This window comes from Petaurus breviceps, unplaced genomic scaffold, assembly GCF_028583685.1.
Source record: "Petaurus breviceps papuanus isolate PSGF00001 unplaced genomic scaffold, PetGlider_PUasm1.0 90510, whole genome shotgun sequence".
Lineage (NCBI taxonomy): Eukaryota > Metazoa > Chordata > Mammalia > Diprotodontia > Petauridae > Petaurus > Petaurus breviceps.
Window position 1 is genome coordinate 2,987,867 of NW_027187267.1, and position 21,810 is coordinate 3,009,676.

Here is a 21,810-nt window from a genome sequence, read left to right on the forward strand (position 1 = left end):
TCATTTATCATTTGCTCATTTCCTTTTGTTCTTGTCGTGGGTGTATATGTGCATTTGTTCTCCTCCTCCATTAGACTATGAAGAGCCCCAAGGTCAAGGATTAGATCTCTTCCTTCTATACAGCATTCCTCCTATCCCCACTCAGTGTCCAAAGCAAGGTTACTCTCAAGATGCATATATGGGAGAAGGAAAGAAAAGGTATTTATATCCCCATAGTATTGACTGACTCTTCATATCTTTCAGTTGTGAAGATCACTTAATGAAGACAAAGAATCACTCAGAGGTGAGTGAATTTTTTTTCCAGGGATTCTCAAGCTTTCAGGAGCATCAGATAATTCTCTTTGTAGTGTTTCTGGCCCTGTACATCTTAACTCTGACTGGCAATGTAATCATTGTGACTATTATTCGCATTGATCATCACCTCCACATTCCTATGTACCTCTTCCTGAGCATCTTGTCAACTTCAGAGACCTTCTACTCTCTGGTTATTATCCCCCGGATGCTATCTAGTCTGGTGGGCTTTAGCCAGTCCATCTCTTTAGTAGGATGTGCTACCCAGATGTTCTTCTTCCTTGGCTTTGCCATTACTAACTGCCTTCTGCTGGCAGTGATGGGATACGATCGATATGTAGCCATATGCAACCCCCTCCGTTACTCTGTTATCATGAACTGGAGAGTCTGTGCCCTGATGGCATCCTCAGTTGGTATTGCAGGCTTCTCTCTGTCACTTGTCCAAGCTGTGACCATCTTCCAATTGCCCTTTTGTGATCCACTTATTGAGCATTTTTTCTGTGATGTCCGGCCTATACTAGATCTGGCCTGTGCCAACACATTCATCAATGATATTCTGACCCTGGTCATCAGCCTTCTAGCCATTAGTGCACCTGCCACTTTCCTCTTTATCTCCTACATTTTCATCATCTCCACCATCCTGCGCATTGCCTCAGCTGAAGGAAGACAGAAGGCCTTTGCCACATGTGCCTCCCATCTCACAGTGGTCATTATACACTATGGCTGTGCCTCCATTGCCTATTTCAAACCCAAATCAGAGAATACTAAAGACCAAGACCAGCTGATTTCTGTGACATACACCGTCATCACCCCCCTGCTAAATCCTGTTGTTTACAGCCTGAGGAATAAGGAGGTTAAGAATGCTCTGAGACGAGCTCTGGGGAGGAAACCCCTTTCTTAGTGTCACTGAAAGGACTGGATGACCTTAGCCTAAGAGTTGGACAACTTACCATGCTGCCAGACAACTGTGAAGAGCCTTCATGATCAAGGCAGCTACAAACTTGGGGAAGTCCAAATTAATATCATTTGGGCCAAAAGAAGGACAAAACTGCCAAATTCACCCCACATCCTTGAATTCTGGAAATATGCCAAAAGCACAGGGTTATACCTTGGGCCACAGTGTAAATGTTCTTTCTTGTTGGTTACTAGATTCCGAGAATGTCTCTGGATGTTCTTATATGGGTTTTTAGATTAATTTTTAGAAATTTATTTTCAATTAACAAACATTTATTTTCTCTCCTTACTACCACTCCTCCCCTATTGGAAAAAAAAGGGGAAAAGAAAGGCTCTTCTAATAAATATACATAGTCAACAAAACACATTCACATAGTGGTCATCACAAAAAAATTTACATCTCATTTTGTATCTTGGTTCCATTACTTCTCTGTCAGTAGGTGGGTGATGCTTCATCATTAGTCCTCTGGAATTGTAATAGGTTATTGCATTGATCTGCATTCTTAAGTCTTTTAAAGGTGTTTGTCTTTATGCTGTTATAAGTTATAGAAATTATTTTCTTGGTTCTGCTCACTTGATTCTGCATCAATCATTTTATATAAATTTTCTAAGGCTTCTCTGAAACAATCTTACATCATTTCTTATAGCATAATACTATTCCATTATATTAATATACCATAATTAGTATAGCCATTCTTCAATTGAGGGGTACCCCCTCAGTTTAAAGTCTTTTGTCACTACAAAAAGCCTTACATGGGCCCTTTTCCTTTTTCTTATCTCTTTCGGGTATAGATCTAAGGAGTAATGTTGTTTCAGCTTAATTTTTAAATGACCAATCTAAATGAACCAGAATGAGTTCCACATCCATTTTCATTTATTAATTGTTCACTTTGATGAGTGCTCATAGAAGGCAAGACTATTGGAGGGGTGTTAGGAAGGAAGAAGGAAAGCATTTTATAAATTTATGTTTAAAAGCTAGATGAGTGCTAACTTCATTATGTTGAAAAATTACATAGCCATTAAAAAACAGATTTGCAAAGCCTAACAGAGTTGTTAAAGGATCATCTTAAGCAATGCAGTTTGAATTAAAATTTATATCAGCTTTAAAGGAAAAAGAAGATGGAACAGAGAGTAATTAATTGAGCAGAAATTCACTGATTGGAAAAGAAGTTATGAGATGGTAAGGGTCATGAAGTCACAGCATGTTCTATCATATTCTCTTTCCTACTGTTCACAAATAAGCCATAGGAAGCCAAAAGCTATATGGAGAAGAAAGTATTTTCTCAGAAAGTAAGCTCTTTAAGGGCAGGGCAGTGTTTCATTTTTGTCTTTGTATTACATTGCTTCATGCATAGTAGACATTTAATTGCTTATTGATTGAGTGGTCATGGAAAGACGATGCAAGTATGGTTGATCTTTGTTGTTGGAAATATAAGGACTGAAAAGATTGGTAAGAAACTCTGCCATCAGCCAATTGCATGGATTCATGTGGAAGCAGAGAGGTGTCCACAATGCTAAAGAGATAATTAAGCACCATTTCTCTTTTGAGATAGTTATCTCATAAGAAAATAGTTTATTCTTATTCTGAAGTCCTGGAAACATTCAGAATGTCTTCTAGTATCAGTTTCCCTGAAAACTTAAATCATCTGAGTGAGAAATAGAATTCTGGAAAGCTCATAACTCTAAGATCAGGGAGAAAAAAAATTTGAATTTGAAATAGACTAATCAGGGTTTAGCTGAACTTCATGTATCTGTATTTCTTTAAATCTTACTTTCTTTTAAATATGAAATAAATTATTATGTAATTTTATTATTATAGTATTATGTTAATAATTAGTAGTTGATTAATACTTGTGTTTACTATTTTAGTAAAGAATTTATTTTTATTTCAAAAAAGAGAGAAGAAACCTTGACTGGATCATATTCTATTACAACACCTGTCCCAGTTACCTGGTTCCCCCAGTCAAAAATCAAGCACTGCCATTTACTTCGAAATAATTACTCAAACTATAGGCATAGAACTCTAGAGAAATGAAGAGGCTAGTCATTCAAACCCATGTCTATAAAATTATTACAAATGATTCATTGTTCAAATGGATGAAAGGATTTCTCATTGTGTAGCTAAATTTTTGCTTTCACTTCCACAAGGATGTAAATTACTCTAAGATTCCTCTCATATCTAATTTCCTTGAGCTAATGATCTCAGAATCACAGAAATGGAGAATTTCAGAGTTGGAAGGGACCTCACTGGGCATTTAGTCTAACCCATATGCAAAATGGAATTGACATTATAACTTCCCAACTATTCTAGGCTATTCCTGGCTCAAGCCAGTCCAGTGATTCAGGCTCTGGATTGAAACAAAATAAAACCTTCATGGACAAAATCATAATAAAAATAATTTTACTTACAATAAAAAGAATTCACTTTAATAAAAACAGATATTGTTGCCTTGTGCCTCTGCTAATTACCAGGTTTTATATCATATCAGAAAAATGTTCCACAAGTCAGTAAGAATCTCCAGAGTACTGATCTTATATAGGAGGAACTTTTGATGACCTCAGTCTTCAATACTAACCAAGTCTTTAGGATGACTTCCTTGCCCTCTTAATGGGAAACCATGTCAATCTATGTATAATAAATATGATTCCTAATAAACTGAATAGCAGGTATCCAACCTAGGCTTAAAAACCTCCAAAGAGGAGAAATCCATTATCACCCAAGGTAACCAATTTCACTTTTGATGGCTCTAAATATTAGGAAGTATTTTTCCTGAAATCAAGTCTATATTTGTCTTTTTTCCAGTTTCACCTATTGTTCCTGGCTTTGTCCTCTGGGACAATATATAATAAAGCTAATTCCCCTTTCACATACCAGCTCTTAAAATACTTGAATATAGCTATCATGCTGACATATACCCCTACATTTGAGTATTCTTTTTTTTAAAGCAATTGGGGTTAAGTAACTTGCCCAAGGTTACATGGCCAACTTTTTTGTGTGTGGGTGTTAAGTATCTGAGGCCGGAACCAATTCTGGGTCCTCCCGACTCCGGGGCCGGCACTCTTACTCACTGTGCCACCTAGCTGCCCCACATTTGAGTATTCTTTTCTCAAAGTTGAACATTCCCAGTTCTGTCAAAGAATCCTCATACATGGACATGGCAAGACCCTTCTCCAAAACTCCCCCCCCCCCGGATACTCTCCAGTTTTTTCAATATTTTTCCTGAATTGTACTACCCAGAATTGAACAAAATATTTTAGATGTGATTCAAAATGGGTAGACTATAGAGTTCTAGCAGTTCCATATTCCAAAAGGGAAGGGAAGGGGATAAGCACTTATATAACTTACTGTGTACTAGGTGCTGTGCTAAGAGCTTTACAACTATTATCTCCTTTGATTCTCCCAACAAAATCTGCGAAGCAGATACTGGTATCTTGACTTTATAGATGAGAAAACTGAGGAAAACAGAAGTTAAGTGATTTGCCTGGAGTCACACAGCTAGGCAGTGTCTTAGGACATATTTTAATTCAGTTTTTCCTGATTCCATGCCCAGAACTCTCTCCACTGAACCACCTAACTGTTCCTGAAAGCCCAAAAATGGCATATCTCTCTGAATACAGCAGAAGATTAGACTTTGAATTGGCATATTATATGACTGATTCACACTGGTCCCCTAAAACACCCAGATCATTTTCAGATAAATGGGTTCCTAATCATCCCAATCTCATCTTGTATTTATGAAACTGGTCTTTGGACCCAAGTAGATTTTATATTTGCAATCCAATTTATCAGATTCAGTTCAAAGTTCTAGTCTGTGTAAGAAATGATAAGCAAGATGGTTTAAGAAAAACCTGGGGGGCGGCCAGGTAGCACAGCAAGTAAGAGCACTGGCTCCAGTGTTGAGAAGACCTGGAGATCGAATCCTGGGCTCAGACACTTAGCACCCACCCAGAAACACCTGGCCGTGTAACCTTGAGCAAGTTACTTAACCCCAATTGCTTAGGGGCGGCCAGGTGGCTCAGCGAGTAAGAGCACCGGTTCCAGTGTTGGGACGACCTGGAGATCGAATCCCGGGCTCAGACACTCAGCACCACACCCAGAAATAACTGGCCAGGTAACCTTGAGCAAGTTACTTAACCCAAATTGCTTAAAAAAAAAAAACCTGGAAAGACATATAAATTATTAAATAGTAGATGAGCAGAACCAGGATATTGCATACAGTAACAGCAATATTGTAACAATTATCAATTGTGAAAGACAGCTACTCTGATCAAGACAAAGATCCAAGACAATTCTGAAAGATCCATGATGAAAAATGTGATCTACTACCAGAAAGAGAACTGATTAACTCTTAGTACAAATTGAAGCACATTGGTTCACTTTCTTTATTTTTCTTGCTTTTTTGTTTGTTTGTTTATCTTTTGTAACATAGCTAATATGGAAATTTATTTGGATAATTTCACATGTATAATTGATATCATTCTGCTTGCCTTGTCAATGAATGGGAGAAGGATGGGAGGAGGGAGAGAATTTGAAACTCAATTTTTTAAATGAATGTAAAATCTTTAAATATAATTGGGAAATATTTAATTAAATACATGAAAATGTAATAAAACACAAAACTTTTCTAGCCTGTCAAGATTATTTTAGATCATTACTCTGTCATGCATTGCACTAGCTATACCTCCTGGTTTCATTGCTTTCCTTCAATCCCAGAAAAAATCTTACCTTCTACAAGAACCCTTTCCTGATCTACCTTAATTCCAGTGCTTTACTTCTGCTGATTGGTCCCATATATTCTTTGCCTGTATATAGTTGTTTGCATATTATCTCTCCCATTTGACTGTGAGTTCCTTGAAATCAGGTACTGTCTTTCGTGTTTTATTGTATTCCTAATGCTTAGCACAGTGTTTAGCACACTGTAGGTGCTTAATAATTGTTAATTTACTGACTGATTAACTGTCATCTATAAATCTGAAGAGCATCCCATCTGTGCCTTTATCCAAATCATTGATAAAAGTATGAAATAGCACAAAACCAATTACAGATCGCTGGGGTACTCAACAGAAGATGGCTTTCTAAGCTGCCATTAAACCATTAATAAAGAATCTCTGAGTCAGTCCATTCATAGAATTTACACTTAGAAAATATCCTCAATCACTTCCCAAATGATGCAATTATACCATCATCTAGTCCAAATATCTTCATCCTTTCCACAAGAATGATATGAAATACTTTGTCAAAGGCTTTGTTAAAATCCAAGTAAACTCTGTCTACAATGTTCCCCTGATCTATCACATCTAATACTGTTTTTTAAAAAGAAGGAAATAGAGTTGATCTGGAATGACTTGTTTGATGAATCCATAATGGGTAGTTTCTTTTCTAGGTAATCATTAAGTGTCTCTTTAATAATCTATTTTAGAAGTTTGTAAGAAAGTAAAATAAAGCTCACTCTTCTATGCCTTACCCAGGTCTACCCTGTTCCCCTTTTGGAAAATCATGATATTTAGTCTTCTCCGATCCCCAGAGGTCCTCTCTGTTTTTCATGATGTTTCTCACTGATGTAGTGAAGCCATCACATATGTGAACTATAACTATTTCAGTGTTCTAGAATAGAATTTATTTAACCTAGTACTCATTTGGGATAACCAAGTATTCTCTTAATATTTTTCTTCTTTCAGATGTCAACTCATTATTAGCTATTTTTTCTGTCATTTTTAGGCCAAAGGTTATTTTCCTTGGCAAATAAAAGAGCCTACATGGAAATTGTCCCCTTCTCCCTTCTCACTGTTGTCATTTATTATTGTCACATTGCCCATCCTCCCAGTAATGCTGTTCTCATATAGTTTTTTATCTTTCTTTATCCCTAATACAGTTTAGAAAAACAACACCAACAACAATAATGTTTTTAGACATCTCTAATTGCTAGGAAGTTTTAGACTTCCTACCACTTGGAGCTTAGATTTGCTAGCCAATGACCTCAGCTACTTCTGAGATTTAACAATTCTGTCATGCCTTTGTACTCATCTTATTTTATCTTCCCTTTTTTCCATCTTCTGTATATCTCATTTAAAATTCCGACTTGGTTTTGCCATCTCCATTGGTCTCTTCAAACAACTCTTCTTATGAAATAAGAGCATTATTCTAAGCATCCTCTTCATTCCTTTCCAGTACTAAGTCCATGACTCTATGATTACAGGGTACAGCCATACTCTAAGGTCATTTTCCATTTCTCTCAATTTTTTCCTGACTTCCTTAAATGTATCCCAAGTGTTCAGAGGCAACCCAATGCAGGAAGAGGCAGGAATTCTTGATTAATCTTCTCAGAGTGAGCATGGAGGCTTTAGGGTAGGAGAAAGGCTAACTTTTCTGTGGCCATACTAACCCTGGTATACTTCCAGAGTCTTAAGGAATCATCAACTGTGGAGTGAGAGTGAAAAATGGGGAGGGTACATATCTGCATCACCTTCAGAATAAATAGAGTCCTGTCCCAACTGTAAAGATTTGGTTCAAGGCCTAGTCAAAAATTATAGGGCCCCTACAGACTCTTATTTCATTTGAATCTAACCTAAAATGGAGGTGGAATGGAAAATGGAATCTTCTACTGAAGTTGTCCTAGCAGGGAAGCCATGCGACTTAGAGGTAAGTGTATCAATCAGTCTTTAAGACAATAGACCTGAGTTGGAATTCAAGCTTTGACACTTATTAGCTGTTATGATCATAAAGAGTTCACTTGATACTCCTGAACCTGAGTTTTCTGATATATGGAGATACTTAGACTAGCTCTACCTCACAGGATTATCCTGTAGAAAATGTCCTGTAATGTGCTATAGAAATACTAGTTATTATTCCTATCCTATTCATTGATTAACATCCTCTCTAATATCTTAAAACCTGTGCCACATGATGGAGCTCAGTGTCTTGCCCTTCATTGGTCATGGGCCCTACAAACATACAGGGCCCCCACAAGTTTTGCATGTCCTGACTTTAGCATGTACCCCTTATACACACTCCTGAATCCAATGTGTAAACACAGAGGAATATAATGACAATATATATTCACACATTAGTCTGTGTATGACTTCAGATGTGTGTATTTCATCTTTCCCTTTTGAATAGTCTATTTAATAGCCTGCCAAAATGGTGGAAGAATAATCTCAAGCAATTCAATGTAAATTATCTGGGGAGGGGGGCTTAGTGAAGTTGAGGGTGGAGTGCAGGATCCTGTCAAAGCTCAGAGAGCTGAGTTTCATGGTATCCCATTATATTTTATTTTTTAATAATTGATTACACACTTACCTTTATACAGCAAAATCAAGCAACCACACATTTACAATTATTGACACTTAAAAATGTGTTTCTACAAATAATACAGCCATAAAACATTTAATAGTTTCTCCTTCTGTGCTCCCTTCCAGCATGTTTATTTTTCCATCTGTACATTTGTAGATACATTTTTTCCTTTCATATAGTCAGTGAGTATACTGTTCTTCTGGGTCTACATTATTTGCTTCACATTACTTCATTTAAGTAATTTTTAATTTTTTCATAATCCCCATATTTGTCATCTTAATGTTATTGTCCGATTTCATTGCATTCATCTATTATAGTTTATTCAACCATTCACCACAGTACAACATCTATATGGGATCTTAAAAGAGGGAGAGTGGTCAGACTTGTTCAAGCTTACCACAAACGGAAGAGCTGAGAGTTATTGAATAGAGCTTGCAGAAAGGGAAACTTAAGCTGGATATTGGGAGATTGGGGGAAGCAGGGGAAAGCAGGGGGCAGCAGGAGGATTTCCTAACAATTAGTGCTGTTCAAAAAAGGAGAAGACACCTAGTTTTGAAATTGTTAAGATAGATATGAAATGAGCTGAACCAAGAAAGTAAGTTGCAGCAGTGTGGCCACCCTCTTTAGGACCTCCTCTCATCTGCTAGCAGGAGAGTGAAGGTTGAGGTGAATCAGTCAATCCAGAGATAGAAGAGAGTAAAGTGGCTTTGCATCAAATTAATGCTACATGTAAATTTTCTTAGGAAAATCAGCTTTATAGTTGAGGGAAAGATGGACTGAAGTGGAGAGAGACTTGAGGAAGGGAATTCAATCAAAGGACTATTACAGTAGTTCAAGTATGAGGTAACAAGGACTTGCATCAGGGTGGTGGCTATGTCAGAGGAGAGAAAAGTCACATACAATAGATCTAAGTATAGAGACCTATATAGGATAGGTATCTTATATTCTTTATCAGTGTATATCTTTCTTTATCGCTCAGAAAATATTTCTAACCATTGGATTACCGGATTAAAAATACGATGATTCTTGTGAAATTTATGTGCTATCCTATTGTTCCTCCCCTTCCCCAGATAATCTACCAGTTTGCAATTCTACCAGCAAAGTGCAATTATATTAACTTCTCTACAACCCTGACATCATGGAGTTTTACCCTATAGTTATTTTTGTTTAGGAGGTGCACCCCAAAATTGTGTGCAACAGAGATCCTTACCCAAATAATACTCAGAGGCTTCTCAAGGTAAGAAGTAGAAAAGAATGGTTTATTATGATCTCAAGGAAGGGCCACCCTCCTGACAAATGGTCAGGGAGGAGAAGCAATTTAAAAAAGGAAATGGTGAAGTTATGAAGCCGTAATGCGGAATTTTCCCCCTCCCTACTTCTGACCCTTTTCTTCCATTGGCTGGGAGTCAGGTGCACAATCTAAGCACCGCAATCTACCTCAAGTACTAGAACAAGGAAACAGTAGACCACCTAATGTACATATTTCCTGTAAAGGGGAACTTGGGCCTGTTTCCCATGAAAAGGCTTACTAGATTTTAGAGTATAGCCTGAGATGTTTTCACTTCTTTCACTCAGTAGCTTAAAGTAGTTTTAAATAGCATCTCCTCATGAGAGTTGGTTAACATTTTTCAAGTAATAATTTTTATTAACATGCACATCATTTGGCCAAATAACCAATGTTGAATAAGTATTGTCCTTGTATATTTGTAAAGTTCTTTGTAAAGTTGGTAAGAAGTTTTATTTATTATAGTAGCTGGAAATATTTTTCCTAATTTCATACTTCATTTTTTTATCTTGTATTCATTTTTTCTAGGAAAAACTTTTATTTTTATATCACTAAATATATGTAATATATTTTATCTGATATAATATCTTCTAGTGGTAAAATAGTTAATATTTATATGCTTTCATAATTGAGATACATATGGTGTTCCCCTTTTCTAAATATTTTATAGTTCACATTAACATTTTATTCTATGATAGAGGCAGAATTCATTGTCATAAAGGATCTAAAATTCATTTTTCACCATATTGCTAGTGACCGATTTTCCCAACATTTGTCAAATACTGAACCCTTCCTCTAGTTGCTTTTTGGTTTTTATTTTTCTTTTGTTGTGTTCGTTTTTGTCTATAGGATTATCAAACACTAGTTTTTATATGCATAGTATTCTATTTCTGAAGTGTTCTTTTTTGTTATGCTACCACTTTATTTTTCCTATTACCAAACAATTTTAATGATGATTTATTTTTTTAAAGTCTAGAAGTGCTGGTCTGAACTGAAATTTATTTCATTATCTTTCCCAAAAAATTATTTCTTCTTAAATTCTCTACTGCTATAGAAGGTACCCCCATCTTCCAAGTCACCCAGGCTTATGACCCAGATATCATCCTTGGCTCTTCATTCATAACCTCTTACACAGTCTCTTGCCCAGTTCTGTCAATTTCACCTTCATAACATCTCTTGTATATGCACTCTTCTCCTCTGTCAGTGCCACCACCCTGGTGTAAGCTCTCATTATCTCACACCCAAACTATTGCAATAACCTTCTAATTTGTCTCTCTGCTTTATGTCTCCTTCAACACCAGCTCTTCCTTCTCAGCTATCAAATTGATCTTCCTAAAGCAGAGGTTGGATCATTCCACCTTCCTATTCAATAAACTTCAGTGCCTCCCTATCATCTCCACGATCAAATGTAAAGCCCTCTTTAGGGCATCCAGACAATGCAAGCTCATCGGATATGTGATGTGAGAGAGTAAGAAGTAGAATTTAACATCGTGGTCACACACCTGAGTGACTGGAAGGATGATGACACTATCAATAGACATAAAGAAGTTCAGGAGAGGTAGATTTGCGGAGGAAATGTAAAGAGTACAAGGTTGTATCTGAGATGCTGATGAGATGTCCAGTTGGAAAAATACCAATAGGCAGGTTGTAATGAGGAAATGGAGCTTGGGAAAGATAACAAGACCAAATATATAAATCATGAAATTATCTACATAGAAATGATCACTGAACTCATGGGAGCTAATGAGGTCACCAAGTGTGAAATTGTTGAGAGAAAAGAAAAGCGATTCTAGGATAGATCTTTGGGATATAGCCATAATTAGTAGCATGACATGGATAATGATACAGCAAAGAAGACTGAGGAGTATTCAGGCAAGAAGGAGGAGAACAAAAAGAAAGCAATGTTACAAAAAATGGTGGTCAGCAGTGCCAAATGTTCAGAGAGGTCAAGAATCATGAAATGGGCAATAGATCTGTCAATTAACACATCCTTTGTAACTTTAGAGAGAACATTTCCATTTAAATGATGAGATCAGAAAACAGAAGATTAAGAAGAGAGCCAAAGGGGCGGCCAGGTAGCACAGGGAGTAAGAGCACCGGCTCCAGTGTTGAGAAGACCTGGAGATCGAATCCCGGGCTCAGACACTTAGCACCCACCCAGAAACACCTGGCCGTGTAACCTTGAGCAAGTTACTTGACCCCAATTGCTTAGGGGTGGCCAGGTGGCTCAGCGAGTAAGAGCACCAGCTCCAGTGTTGGGATGACCTGGATCAAATCCGGGCTCAGATACTCAGCACCACACCCAGAAATAACTGGCCCTGTAACCTTGAGCAAGTTACTTAACCCCAATTGCTTTAAAAAAAAAAAAAGAAGAAAGCCAAGAAGAGAAGTGAAGAATTATAGAAAGCTTTTTGAAGAAATTTGGCTGAGAAAAGGAGGAGAAATATAAGACAATAGTTACTGAGAATTGGCATGGCTTATGTGGATTTTTTAAACATGTAGATGGAGGTAGAGAATGGGTCCTGGGCATATGCCTGAAGTAAAGGGAGAGAGATTGAAAATTAGAGTGGAGTAATGAAGGAGGGAGAAAGCTAGGTGGCACAATAGATAGAATACCGAACTTGGAAAGAAGACTCTGATTCATGAGTTCAAATTTTGTCTCAGACACTTACTAACTGTGTGGCCCTGAACAAGTACTTAACCTCTGTCTGCCTCAGTTTATTCATCTGTAAAATGAGCTGGAAAAAGAAATGGAAAACCACTCCAGTATCTTTGCCATGAAAATTCCAAATGGGGTCAGGAAGAGTCAGACACGACTGAAATGAATGAACAGCAATGATGGAGACAGTCTCTTCAAGAAGATGGAAACAGTTTGTATAAAGGCAAGAGTATGCTGATAAATGTTTAATACTAATTCTCTGGGGGGAAATGGGCGGATGACACACTTTTGGGTTTAGTATGCTTTATTAACATTTTCCCTATCACTTTCTTAGGTCTACTCTGGACAATCAATAAAACAATATCTCAAACCCTGGATTGTTTCCTAATTTTCCAAATGCTCACAATGAAAATTGAACAATCAGCTCTCTTAAGCCAGTACAAAGAGGCTCCCAAGTACACCTGGATCAAGGGTACACATAAAGGAACTGGACCTGGCAAGGAAAAGGATAACCTCTTCATCAGAGACAATCTCCTCCTCTGCTACTTCCCAATAGGGTAAGATAGATTTCTATAACCAACTGTGTGTATATGTTATTCCCTCTTTGAGCCAAATCCAATTGGAGTAAGGTTCAAGTGTTACTCACTGCCACTCCCCTTTCTTTCTCTTCACTGTAATAGGTCTTTCACATATCTTCATATGAGATAATTTACCCCTTTCTAGCCGCTCTCTTCCCTCTTCTTGCAGTGCAATACTCCTTCTTACTCCTTAATATTTTTATATCATTCCAGCAAAGTCAAATTATACCTGCACACTCTGTCTATCTATACTAATTTCTAACTACCCTAATAATGATACAATTCTCAAGAGTTACAAATATCATCTTCCTATATAGGGATATAGTTTCTTATTGAATTCCTTAGTTTTCTCTTTGCTGTTTACATTTGTATGCTTTTCTTGAGTCTTATATTTGAAAGTCAAATTTTCTCTGGGTCTGACCTGCTGTACCAGGGCTTCTAGGCCCAGCCACTTGCCTGCTGTGTTCAGGGCTGGAAGCTCACAGCTGACCCATGGTGCTAACCTGTACTGGGGCTAGGGGCCTCCTTCTGGCTTTCCCAGAAACCTCCTGTACTGGACTATATTCCCCTTTTACCTGAATGAGACAGACCTTTCTTTCAATCTTTGTAAATTGTCTTGGGCTAGAAAAATTTTTATCCCATCCTTTTATGGGTTCTGCCACTCCAGAATTCTTTTTGAGGCAATATTTAAAGTTGTTTGGAAGGTAATTTGGGAGAGCTGAGGCAAGTCCCTGCCTTTTCTCCATCATTTTCACTCCACCCAGCACTGACAGAAATAAAGATGAGGGAGTAGAAGCAGGACCTCCCCACTGCTCTGGCTTCCACCTTCCCCAATCCATGTAAAAAGAGGACTCTGAACAAACTTTGGAACTGCAGAACCCACAAAATGACACAGAGAAGCTAACCTCTGGCTGAGGACAGACCGGCAGGCAAGCAGGAATCAGCCAGCGAAGTGCTCTGGGAGCCGAAGCCAGCCTCACGCCAAGGCTTTAGCCCCAGGGTGGGCCCAACCAGCCCCTGGCTGGAGGGACTCCAGATTATCAGCAGTTGTGGCCATTTCCAGATTTATCAACACATAGATGCGAAGGACAAGGTGAGAGGTCAGTGCAGTCTGGACTTTGGGACCCAGTAAGTGGGAGTGCATGGCTTTTGCCCCCAGGGTGAGAAGCCTCTGAGACACTGGCACAGCCAACCAGCACCAAGTGGCAGCTTCAGCGCCTGGCCTGCAGAGTGTAAGAGGACCAAGCACCATTCTGAGGGGTAATCGCTCTTGCTTTAACCTGCTTGGATCTGGATTGCAATCTAGGGGGGAGGTCCTGGGGTGTGTGTCCAGCTTGCCAGAGCATGTGGAGATGTCAGAGAGGGCACCCATCTAATATCTCCAGCAGCTGAGAAAACCCCAGCATTTGGGATGAAAGTTCCCCTGTCTGGTGGCAGAGTCCTACTGTGGCAGAAAGCCCAGGGGTCAAGTAACTGAGGGGAAACATAACCAGGCATAAGAAACAAAGCAGACAGAAGATTACAACATTAGACTCCTATTTGGGGGACAAAAAGGAGCAAAGCATGGAACAGGAGGAAGACAGTGAAGTTGGAAAATACGAGCTGGTTACAGGCCATAGAGGACCTTAAGAAGCAGATAATAGAAGTGGAGGAAAATTTGGGAAGAGAAATTAGAACAATGCAAGAAAATTACAAAATGAGAGTCAACAGCCTGACTGAGGAAAATCACAGCTTAAAAAACAGACTAACTCAAATGGCAAGAGAGGCTCAAAAAGGCAATGAAAGGAGAAGAATGCCTTAAAAAGCCCTATTTGGCAAATGGAAAAAGAATCTCTCAAGCTCAATGAGGAGAATCATTGCTTCAGAATTAGATTGGAGCAAATGGAAGCTAATGACTTTATGAGAAATCAAGATGCTGCTAAACAGATCCAAACAAATGAAAAATAGAAGGCAATGTGAAATATCTCATGGGGAAAAACCACTGACATGGAAAATAGATCCAGGAGAGATAATTTTAAAATTATTGGACTACCTGAAAGCCATGATCAAAGTAAGAACCTAGAAATCATCCTTGAAGAAATTCTCAAGGAAAATTGTCCTGATATTTTAGAACCAAAGGGCAAAATAGAGGTTGAAAAAATCCACTGATCACCTCCTGAAGAAGATTCCAAAAAGAAAACTCCTAGGAATATTATAGCCAGGTTCCAGAATTCCCAGATTAAAGAGAGAATATTGCAAGCAGCCAGGAAGAAAAAATTTGAATATTGTGGAAATACAATCAGGATAACCCAGGATCTGGCAGCTTCTACACTGAGGGATCTAAGGGCTTGTAATATGATATTCTGGAGGGCAAAGGAGCTGGGATTAAAAGCAAGAGTCACTTACCCAGTAAAACTAAGTATCATGTTTCAGGGAAAAATATGGTCATTCAGTGGAATAGAGGACTTTCAAGCATTCTTGCTGAAAAAACCAGAGTTGAATAGAAAATTTGATATTCAGATATGAGAAGCAAGAGAAGCATGAGAAGGTAAACATGGAAAAGAAATCATAAGGAACTTATGAAAGCTGAACTATTTACATTCCTACATGGAAAAACAATAATTGTAACTTATGAAACTTTTGCTCAGTAGTTGAAGGGAATATATATATATATATATATATATATATATATATACACATATATATGTCTATATATGAGGATATATGGGCATATGAATACATATGTGAATGTGAATGTGTGTATATATGTTTACAGGTATACATGGATAGAGGGAACAGGACCGATTAACAGGAAGAGACGATACTTAAAAGGTGAAATTAAGAGGGGAGAGAGGAATATAATTAAAGGGGATGGGGAGAGACAGAATGGGGTAAACTATCTCATATAGAAGAGGCAAGGGAAAATGGTTACAATGGAGGGGAAGTATAGGAAGGCAAAAGGGAATGGGTCAACCTTATTCCCATTGAATTTGGCTTGAGGAGGGAATGAAATACACACTATAAATGAAATATCCCACCCTCTAGGAGAGTAGGGGGGGAGAAGGGGATGAGAGGGGGAATGATGGAAGGGAGGGCAGGCTGGGGGGCAGGAAAGTTGCAAGTACCCACTTTTGAAAAGGGATGGGATCAAAGTAGAGAATAGAACAAGTGGGAGGTGGGATAGGAGGGAGGGAAATATAGTCAGTCTTTTACAATAATCTACTATGTTATTGTTTTGCATTAGCCACACATGTACAACCTATATTGAATTGCTTATCTTCCCAGTAAGGGTGGGTAACTAGGGAGGAAGGGAATGAATCTGGAATTCAGTTTTAAAATCAAATATTCAAATATATACTATTATTAATACTATTTTACATGTAATTGGGAAATAAGATATACAGGCACTGGGGCATAGAGATCCACTGGAAAAGTTGAAAGGGATATGGGAGAAAATATGGGAGACAGCAGATTGGAGGAGGGGATATCTTGTGGGACTGCTATTTTGGGGCGGTGGTGGGTAGGGGAAAATGGGGAGAAAAATTTGTAACTCAAAATCTGGAAGAAATGAATGATGTAAATCAGAAGTTAATAAAGCATTTGAAAAAAATAAAGATGAAATAGGGGTTATATCAAGGGTTTGTATTATGAATAGGAGAAGAGAAGAGGGCTCTCTCTGTCAATAGCCTTGATTTTCTCTGTAAAGTAAGAGGTGAGGTCCTCAACCTAGACAGTAAGCAGAGTAGAAGCTGTAGTAGGCATTCGGAGGGAAATAAGTTTGGCACAATACTTGTGGTGAATGTGGTAGAATTAAGGAGGAATTAAAGGTTATCTAGTTGATATTAAATAACATCAACTTAAAGTATATGCATTCAGCAGTTTCACGACTAATTTGGATCAACTTGCCTTTAATATGGAGGTCAGCAGAATAGATCACAAGTCAAAAGACATTAGTACATTGTATTACAAGAAACAAAATTATAACATAAAGAATCATACAGAGTTAAAGTGAGAGTTGTATTAGAATCTATTATCCCTCAGCTTAATTTAAAAATGTAATAGGGGTATGGGGGAGGTTTCCTCCTCTTTGCAGCTGTAATTGAATATGGATGTAGAATATTGAATGCACTATCAGATTCAGTTGCTTTTCCCTCCTTTCATTTTTTCTCTTTATTACAAAGGATGGTTCTCTGGAGAGAGATAGAAGAAGAATAGAATTTGAAATAAAAAAAATGTAAATGCATAAGTGAGTAAATAAAAACATATATTAAGCCCTTAATATGTGCAAAGCATGGGTGTTACAGAAGCGGAAACAGACCCCCTGCTATTAAGGAACTCACATTATAATGGGGGAGACGACTCATAGCGAGGATTTTATTTATGAGTTAGCTGGAAAGTTAGCATAGTCTTTAGGCATAATGGCAAAATATCCTTCCTTAATGTCATTTCCACTAATAAATTTTTATCTGTTCCTGATATTGAACCATTTGATGGTGACAAGGACTTTGGTGCTGAGAACTTTCTTTTCTGGATCTATAGGAGCTGTGGTTATTAAGAAGTCATGAGTTTCAGGGCCTGCAGAAGCAATTACCAAGTTATAGCTCCCCAGGGGTTACTTCCTGGGATAATGACTAGGGGGTGGGGCAGAAAGGAGTTGGAAGCAAGATCTGTGGTCTGGAGACTCTTGCCATTCCCAAGTTCTTACGCTGACCTTGCCCATCAGCAGTTGGTCAGTGACTGTTGGTGGTGGAAATGAGGAAGGTGGGCTTCCCCACAGGGACTGATTATAAAAAATAGAACAAATAAAAACAGAAGAAAAATGCAGGGGTGGTGATTATAATCTCAGGCCAGGCAACAGTAAAAATATACTTGGTTAAGAGAGATAAGAAGAGAAACTACATTATGCTTAAAGGAGCCATAAATAATGAAACATCGTTATTAAATATATATACACCAGATGGCATGACATCTAAGCACTTAAAGGAGAAGCTAACCAAACAACAGAGAGAACAAGACAAGAAAGCCATGACACTTTCTGGATGAATATCAATCTATTTTTAGTTTTCTCCTTTCATCCATCATTAATTCTTGGTTGGGGTGATTACTTGACTCTAAGATTTCACTCCAGCAACTTGTTCTTCCTCATTGTCAATAGCTAGGTAGCACATTGGATAGTGCATGAGGCATGGCGTTAGAAAAGACCTGAGTTCAAATGTTATACCACACTTACTAGCTACGAAATCTTTCTCAGACCAAGTTTCTTTACAAAATGAGCTATCAATTTATGCTCCTATATCTATGCTATGATTTCTTCTTGTTGGTCCTTCTATATTTAGGATGAAAATATTATTATGGAAATACAGGAATTATTAAAAGACTGTTTTTTGTAGAGACAAGAGCTTTAGCAGATTTTCAGATCATTAAAATTTACTATCTATCCCTCCTTTATAAGTCATTGGCATATCCTATATCTCTTCTTGACTTCTGATCTTCTTTAAGAATGCCTGATCTAGGAGCAGCTAGTTGGTGCAGTGAATAGAGCTCCAGCCTTGGAGTCAGGAGGACCTGAGTTCAAATCCATCCTCAGTCATTTGACACACTTACTAGCCATGTGACCTTGGGCAAGTCACTTAACCCCAATTGCCCTGCCCTGCCCCCTCCAAAAAGCAAAAAAAAAAAAATTAAGAATATCTAATCCACTTGGATGTTATATATGTCATTTGCAATTAATAATCAATTGAGCTTTTCCCTTTATATGTTAACAAACTTCTTTTTTACTTTCTTGTTGGGATGAAGAGCACTCTAATACGTCGCCTAAAAGTGCAAGGTGGGGAACCCTTATTTTGCACATGTTTTTGGTAGGATATGAATTAATGTTTAAACCAGCTCTGGATATAAAGGTTTCAAAGGAAACCTTTCCTCCCCTAAGGGAGCAAGGGGGAAAGGAGTCATGGGGATTATGTTCCCTATGCTTTAAATGCCTTCTTTCCTTCCTTCCTTCCTTCTGCTTTTCTTCATGGTTCAGTTTAGACACAGCCTCCAAGGCAATCTTTCCTGATTTTTTTCCACCCTCACCCCCACCCCACTTGTTGCTATTTTCTTCCTCCCTCAATTACGTTGCATTTTCTTATGAGTATACATGTTGTGTTTCTCAGTAGAATGTACGTGGGTGGGTACTGTTTCATTTTTGTCTTTGCACATCCTAGGCACTTTATAAATAGTTGCTTAATCATAAATTCCCTGATAGGATTGTAGTCTTGCAGCTATAGCCCTACTTTTTCATATATGTACATGTCTTGTACATCCATAGTAACTTTTGCAGTTTGTGTCTTTGTGTATTCGTATAAATATGAATATACTGAAAATACATATGTGTGTTTATATACATATACATATACACATATGAGTAAGCTCAGCTAAAATAATTTCATTTGCTCAGTAAAAGAGCAGGCTAGTTCACAAGCTTACCAAATTTGTCCATCTAGCTCTCAGACATGCTAACTAGGCTCTCCCTTGCCTTTTTCCATCATTTCAAAGGGTCGGATATTCCTGATGAAAACTGTTTCTTTTTTATTATAGCATATAACATAACATTCCCTATCATACTTCCCTCACCGCCATCACTCTCTTCATCAACTTGTCTCTGCCCATTTTTTTACTCCAGGCCTTTGGCCAATTAGTCTTTTAATAATCCCTGCTATACTCCCAGTCAATCAAGAATGACCACTATCATCTATCTGAATTTTGCTCCTACACCTACACAGGACCCCATGTTCAGTGACTCACTGGTTCGATACTGAGTATGTGTATATCATGTCAGGATTAATGCAAGCAATTGCCAATATGCCAAGAACACAATACAAATTGATAATTATGAGACCATTATCAAATTCACTTCAAAATTCCATTGAAATTCTACTTCATTGAACCACCTAAGTAGACCAACACCTTAAAAGTGCAGGGTTTTAGTTTTCCATCAGTAACTGGTGCTGCTGCTGCTGCTGCTGGGACCATGACCAATGCTATGGCTGTGGACCAAGATGCTCCATGCTAAATGTTTGTTTGGGATCTAAAGTTCTTCCTCTTCTGCTCAGTAAAGAGTCCTTCTCTGTGTTCAGGTGATCTCTTATAAGAGCAACAAAGCAGATAGACAGGCAACATATCAAAGCTATTGGCAGGACCACGGTCTGAAGTTGATAGCTTTGTTTTGAAGGGGAAAATAGCTCTCACCCATCATGTAATTCTCAGTCCCTTCAGAATTTTAGCCTGGGATCAGAGCCAACCCCAGGTTCCCAAAGCATTCTCTTTGAGATCAAGAAATGAGGCCCATTTGCAATGAAGTCCCCAGGCACCCTGCTATTTGGATCCTGACTCTTCCTACCCATCCCACAGGGATAGGCCAGATATCTCAAGGGAAAGTGACTCCAGGGTCCTGGACTCTAGACAAAAAGGATCCTCTCTGAGAGCTTCAAAGCTGGACTTCTGGCTCTCAAAATTTAAAAGAACATTTTTGCAGAGGGTGGGGCTAAAAGTAGTTGGTGAAACTGTTGTGATTTTCCCTTCCAGGCCTGGCCAGCTGTGTATTCTCTCAATTCTGAATTTCTTTTCTCTCCACACAGGTTTCCTTAGACATTGACACTCTGGGCTATGTACAAAGATGAACAAGGGGAGTAGTTACTGCATCCATCTTCCTCATTAAGCATCTTTATAACCTTTCTCTCCGGCCTTCTGGTTGAATGTCAGTCCTGCTCAGCAAGGTGTAAGTGACATTGAAGGGGGAGATAAAATGGAGTTTCTGTAATTATATGATATTTCATGATGTTTTCCCTGTGGAATCCCACTATATTTTCCTTCTGCTACTTCTTAAAAGCAAAGGGATATATTTTGTTTTGTTTTGACACTGTAAAAAAAAAACTTTCCCATACCACCACTCTGTAAATTATATTCCCCCAAAACAGCTCAGCAAAACTGCCTGGCACAACTATTTCAGTTGATAGGAACTGGTATTTTCTACCTTTGTATTTTACCAGCTCTTAACAGAGATGAAGGATGTATGTTTTAACTTTAATGATCTGTTCTCAGCTTTGTCTGTTGCATTTGATCTGAATTTCATTGTCTTATTTTCTTTATTTACATTTTCTTAGTCATTTTGAATCTTGTTTTTTTTAATTCTACTTTCTTCTCTTTTTATCTTACTTATGAATCTTCCTACATTCCTCTTGATTTTATATAGCCATCACCGTATGTGACAATATAATATTCCATTACATTCATGTAAAATTTGTTTAGCCATTTTTAAATATAAAACACAGTTTGTTTATATCTTTTGCTGCTACAGTTAGTGCTACTATGAGTATTTTTATATGTATGAGTCCTTTCTTGCTGACATTGGCCTTGGTGGGAAAGAAAACCAATAGTAGGACCCCTGGATCAAAGGGTATAACCAATTTAGAAACATTTTTCTTAATTCCAAATTGTTTTCCAAAATGACTGAATTCCCAGCTTCATCAACAGTGTGTCAGTGCACCTGTCTTCCTGTAGCTCCTCCAACCTTGAATATTTCCATCTTTTAGCATGTCTGTCAATTCAATGGGGATATAGGGAAACCTCAAAACTAGTTTCATATTCCTTTTATTACTACTGACTTGAAGCAATAAATTAGTATACCTGTCTTTCCACAGACCCTTCAAAACTGAATCCTTGCCATTTGGATAGATGTGAGACCATATCTCAAGGAAGATTTTAATTAATATTGCTTAGATTTCTAATGGTT

General features: G+C 38.0%; 1 protein-coding gene across 1 annotated transcript; it reads left to right on the forward strand.

Moving 5' to 3' along the window:
• Positions 1-259: 259 nt before the first annotated feature.
• Positions 260-1,192, forward strand: LOC138141939 (olfactory receptor 10J1-like). Its single transcript, XM_069062827.1, has one exon. It carries the CDS (start codon positions 260-262, stop codon positions 1,190-1,192), a length of 933 nt encoding a protein of 310 aa, XP_068918928.1.
• The last annotated feature ends 20,618 nt before the right edge of the window (positions 1,193-21,810 follow it).

Coding starts and splice junctions, on each gene's coding strand:
- LOC138141939 (XM_069062827.1), top strand. CDS start 260: ATGAAGACAAAGAATCACTCAGAGGTGAGTGAATTTTTTTTCCAGGGA.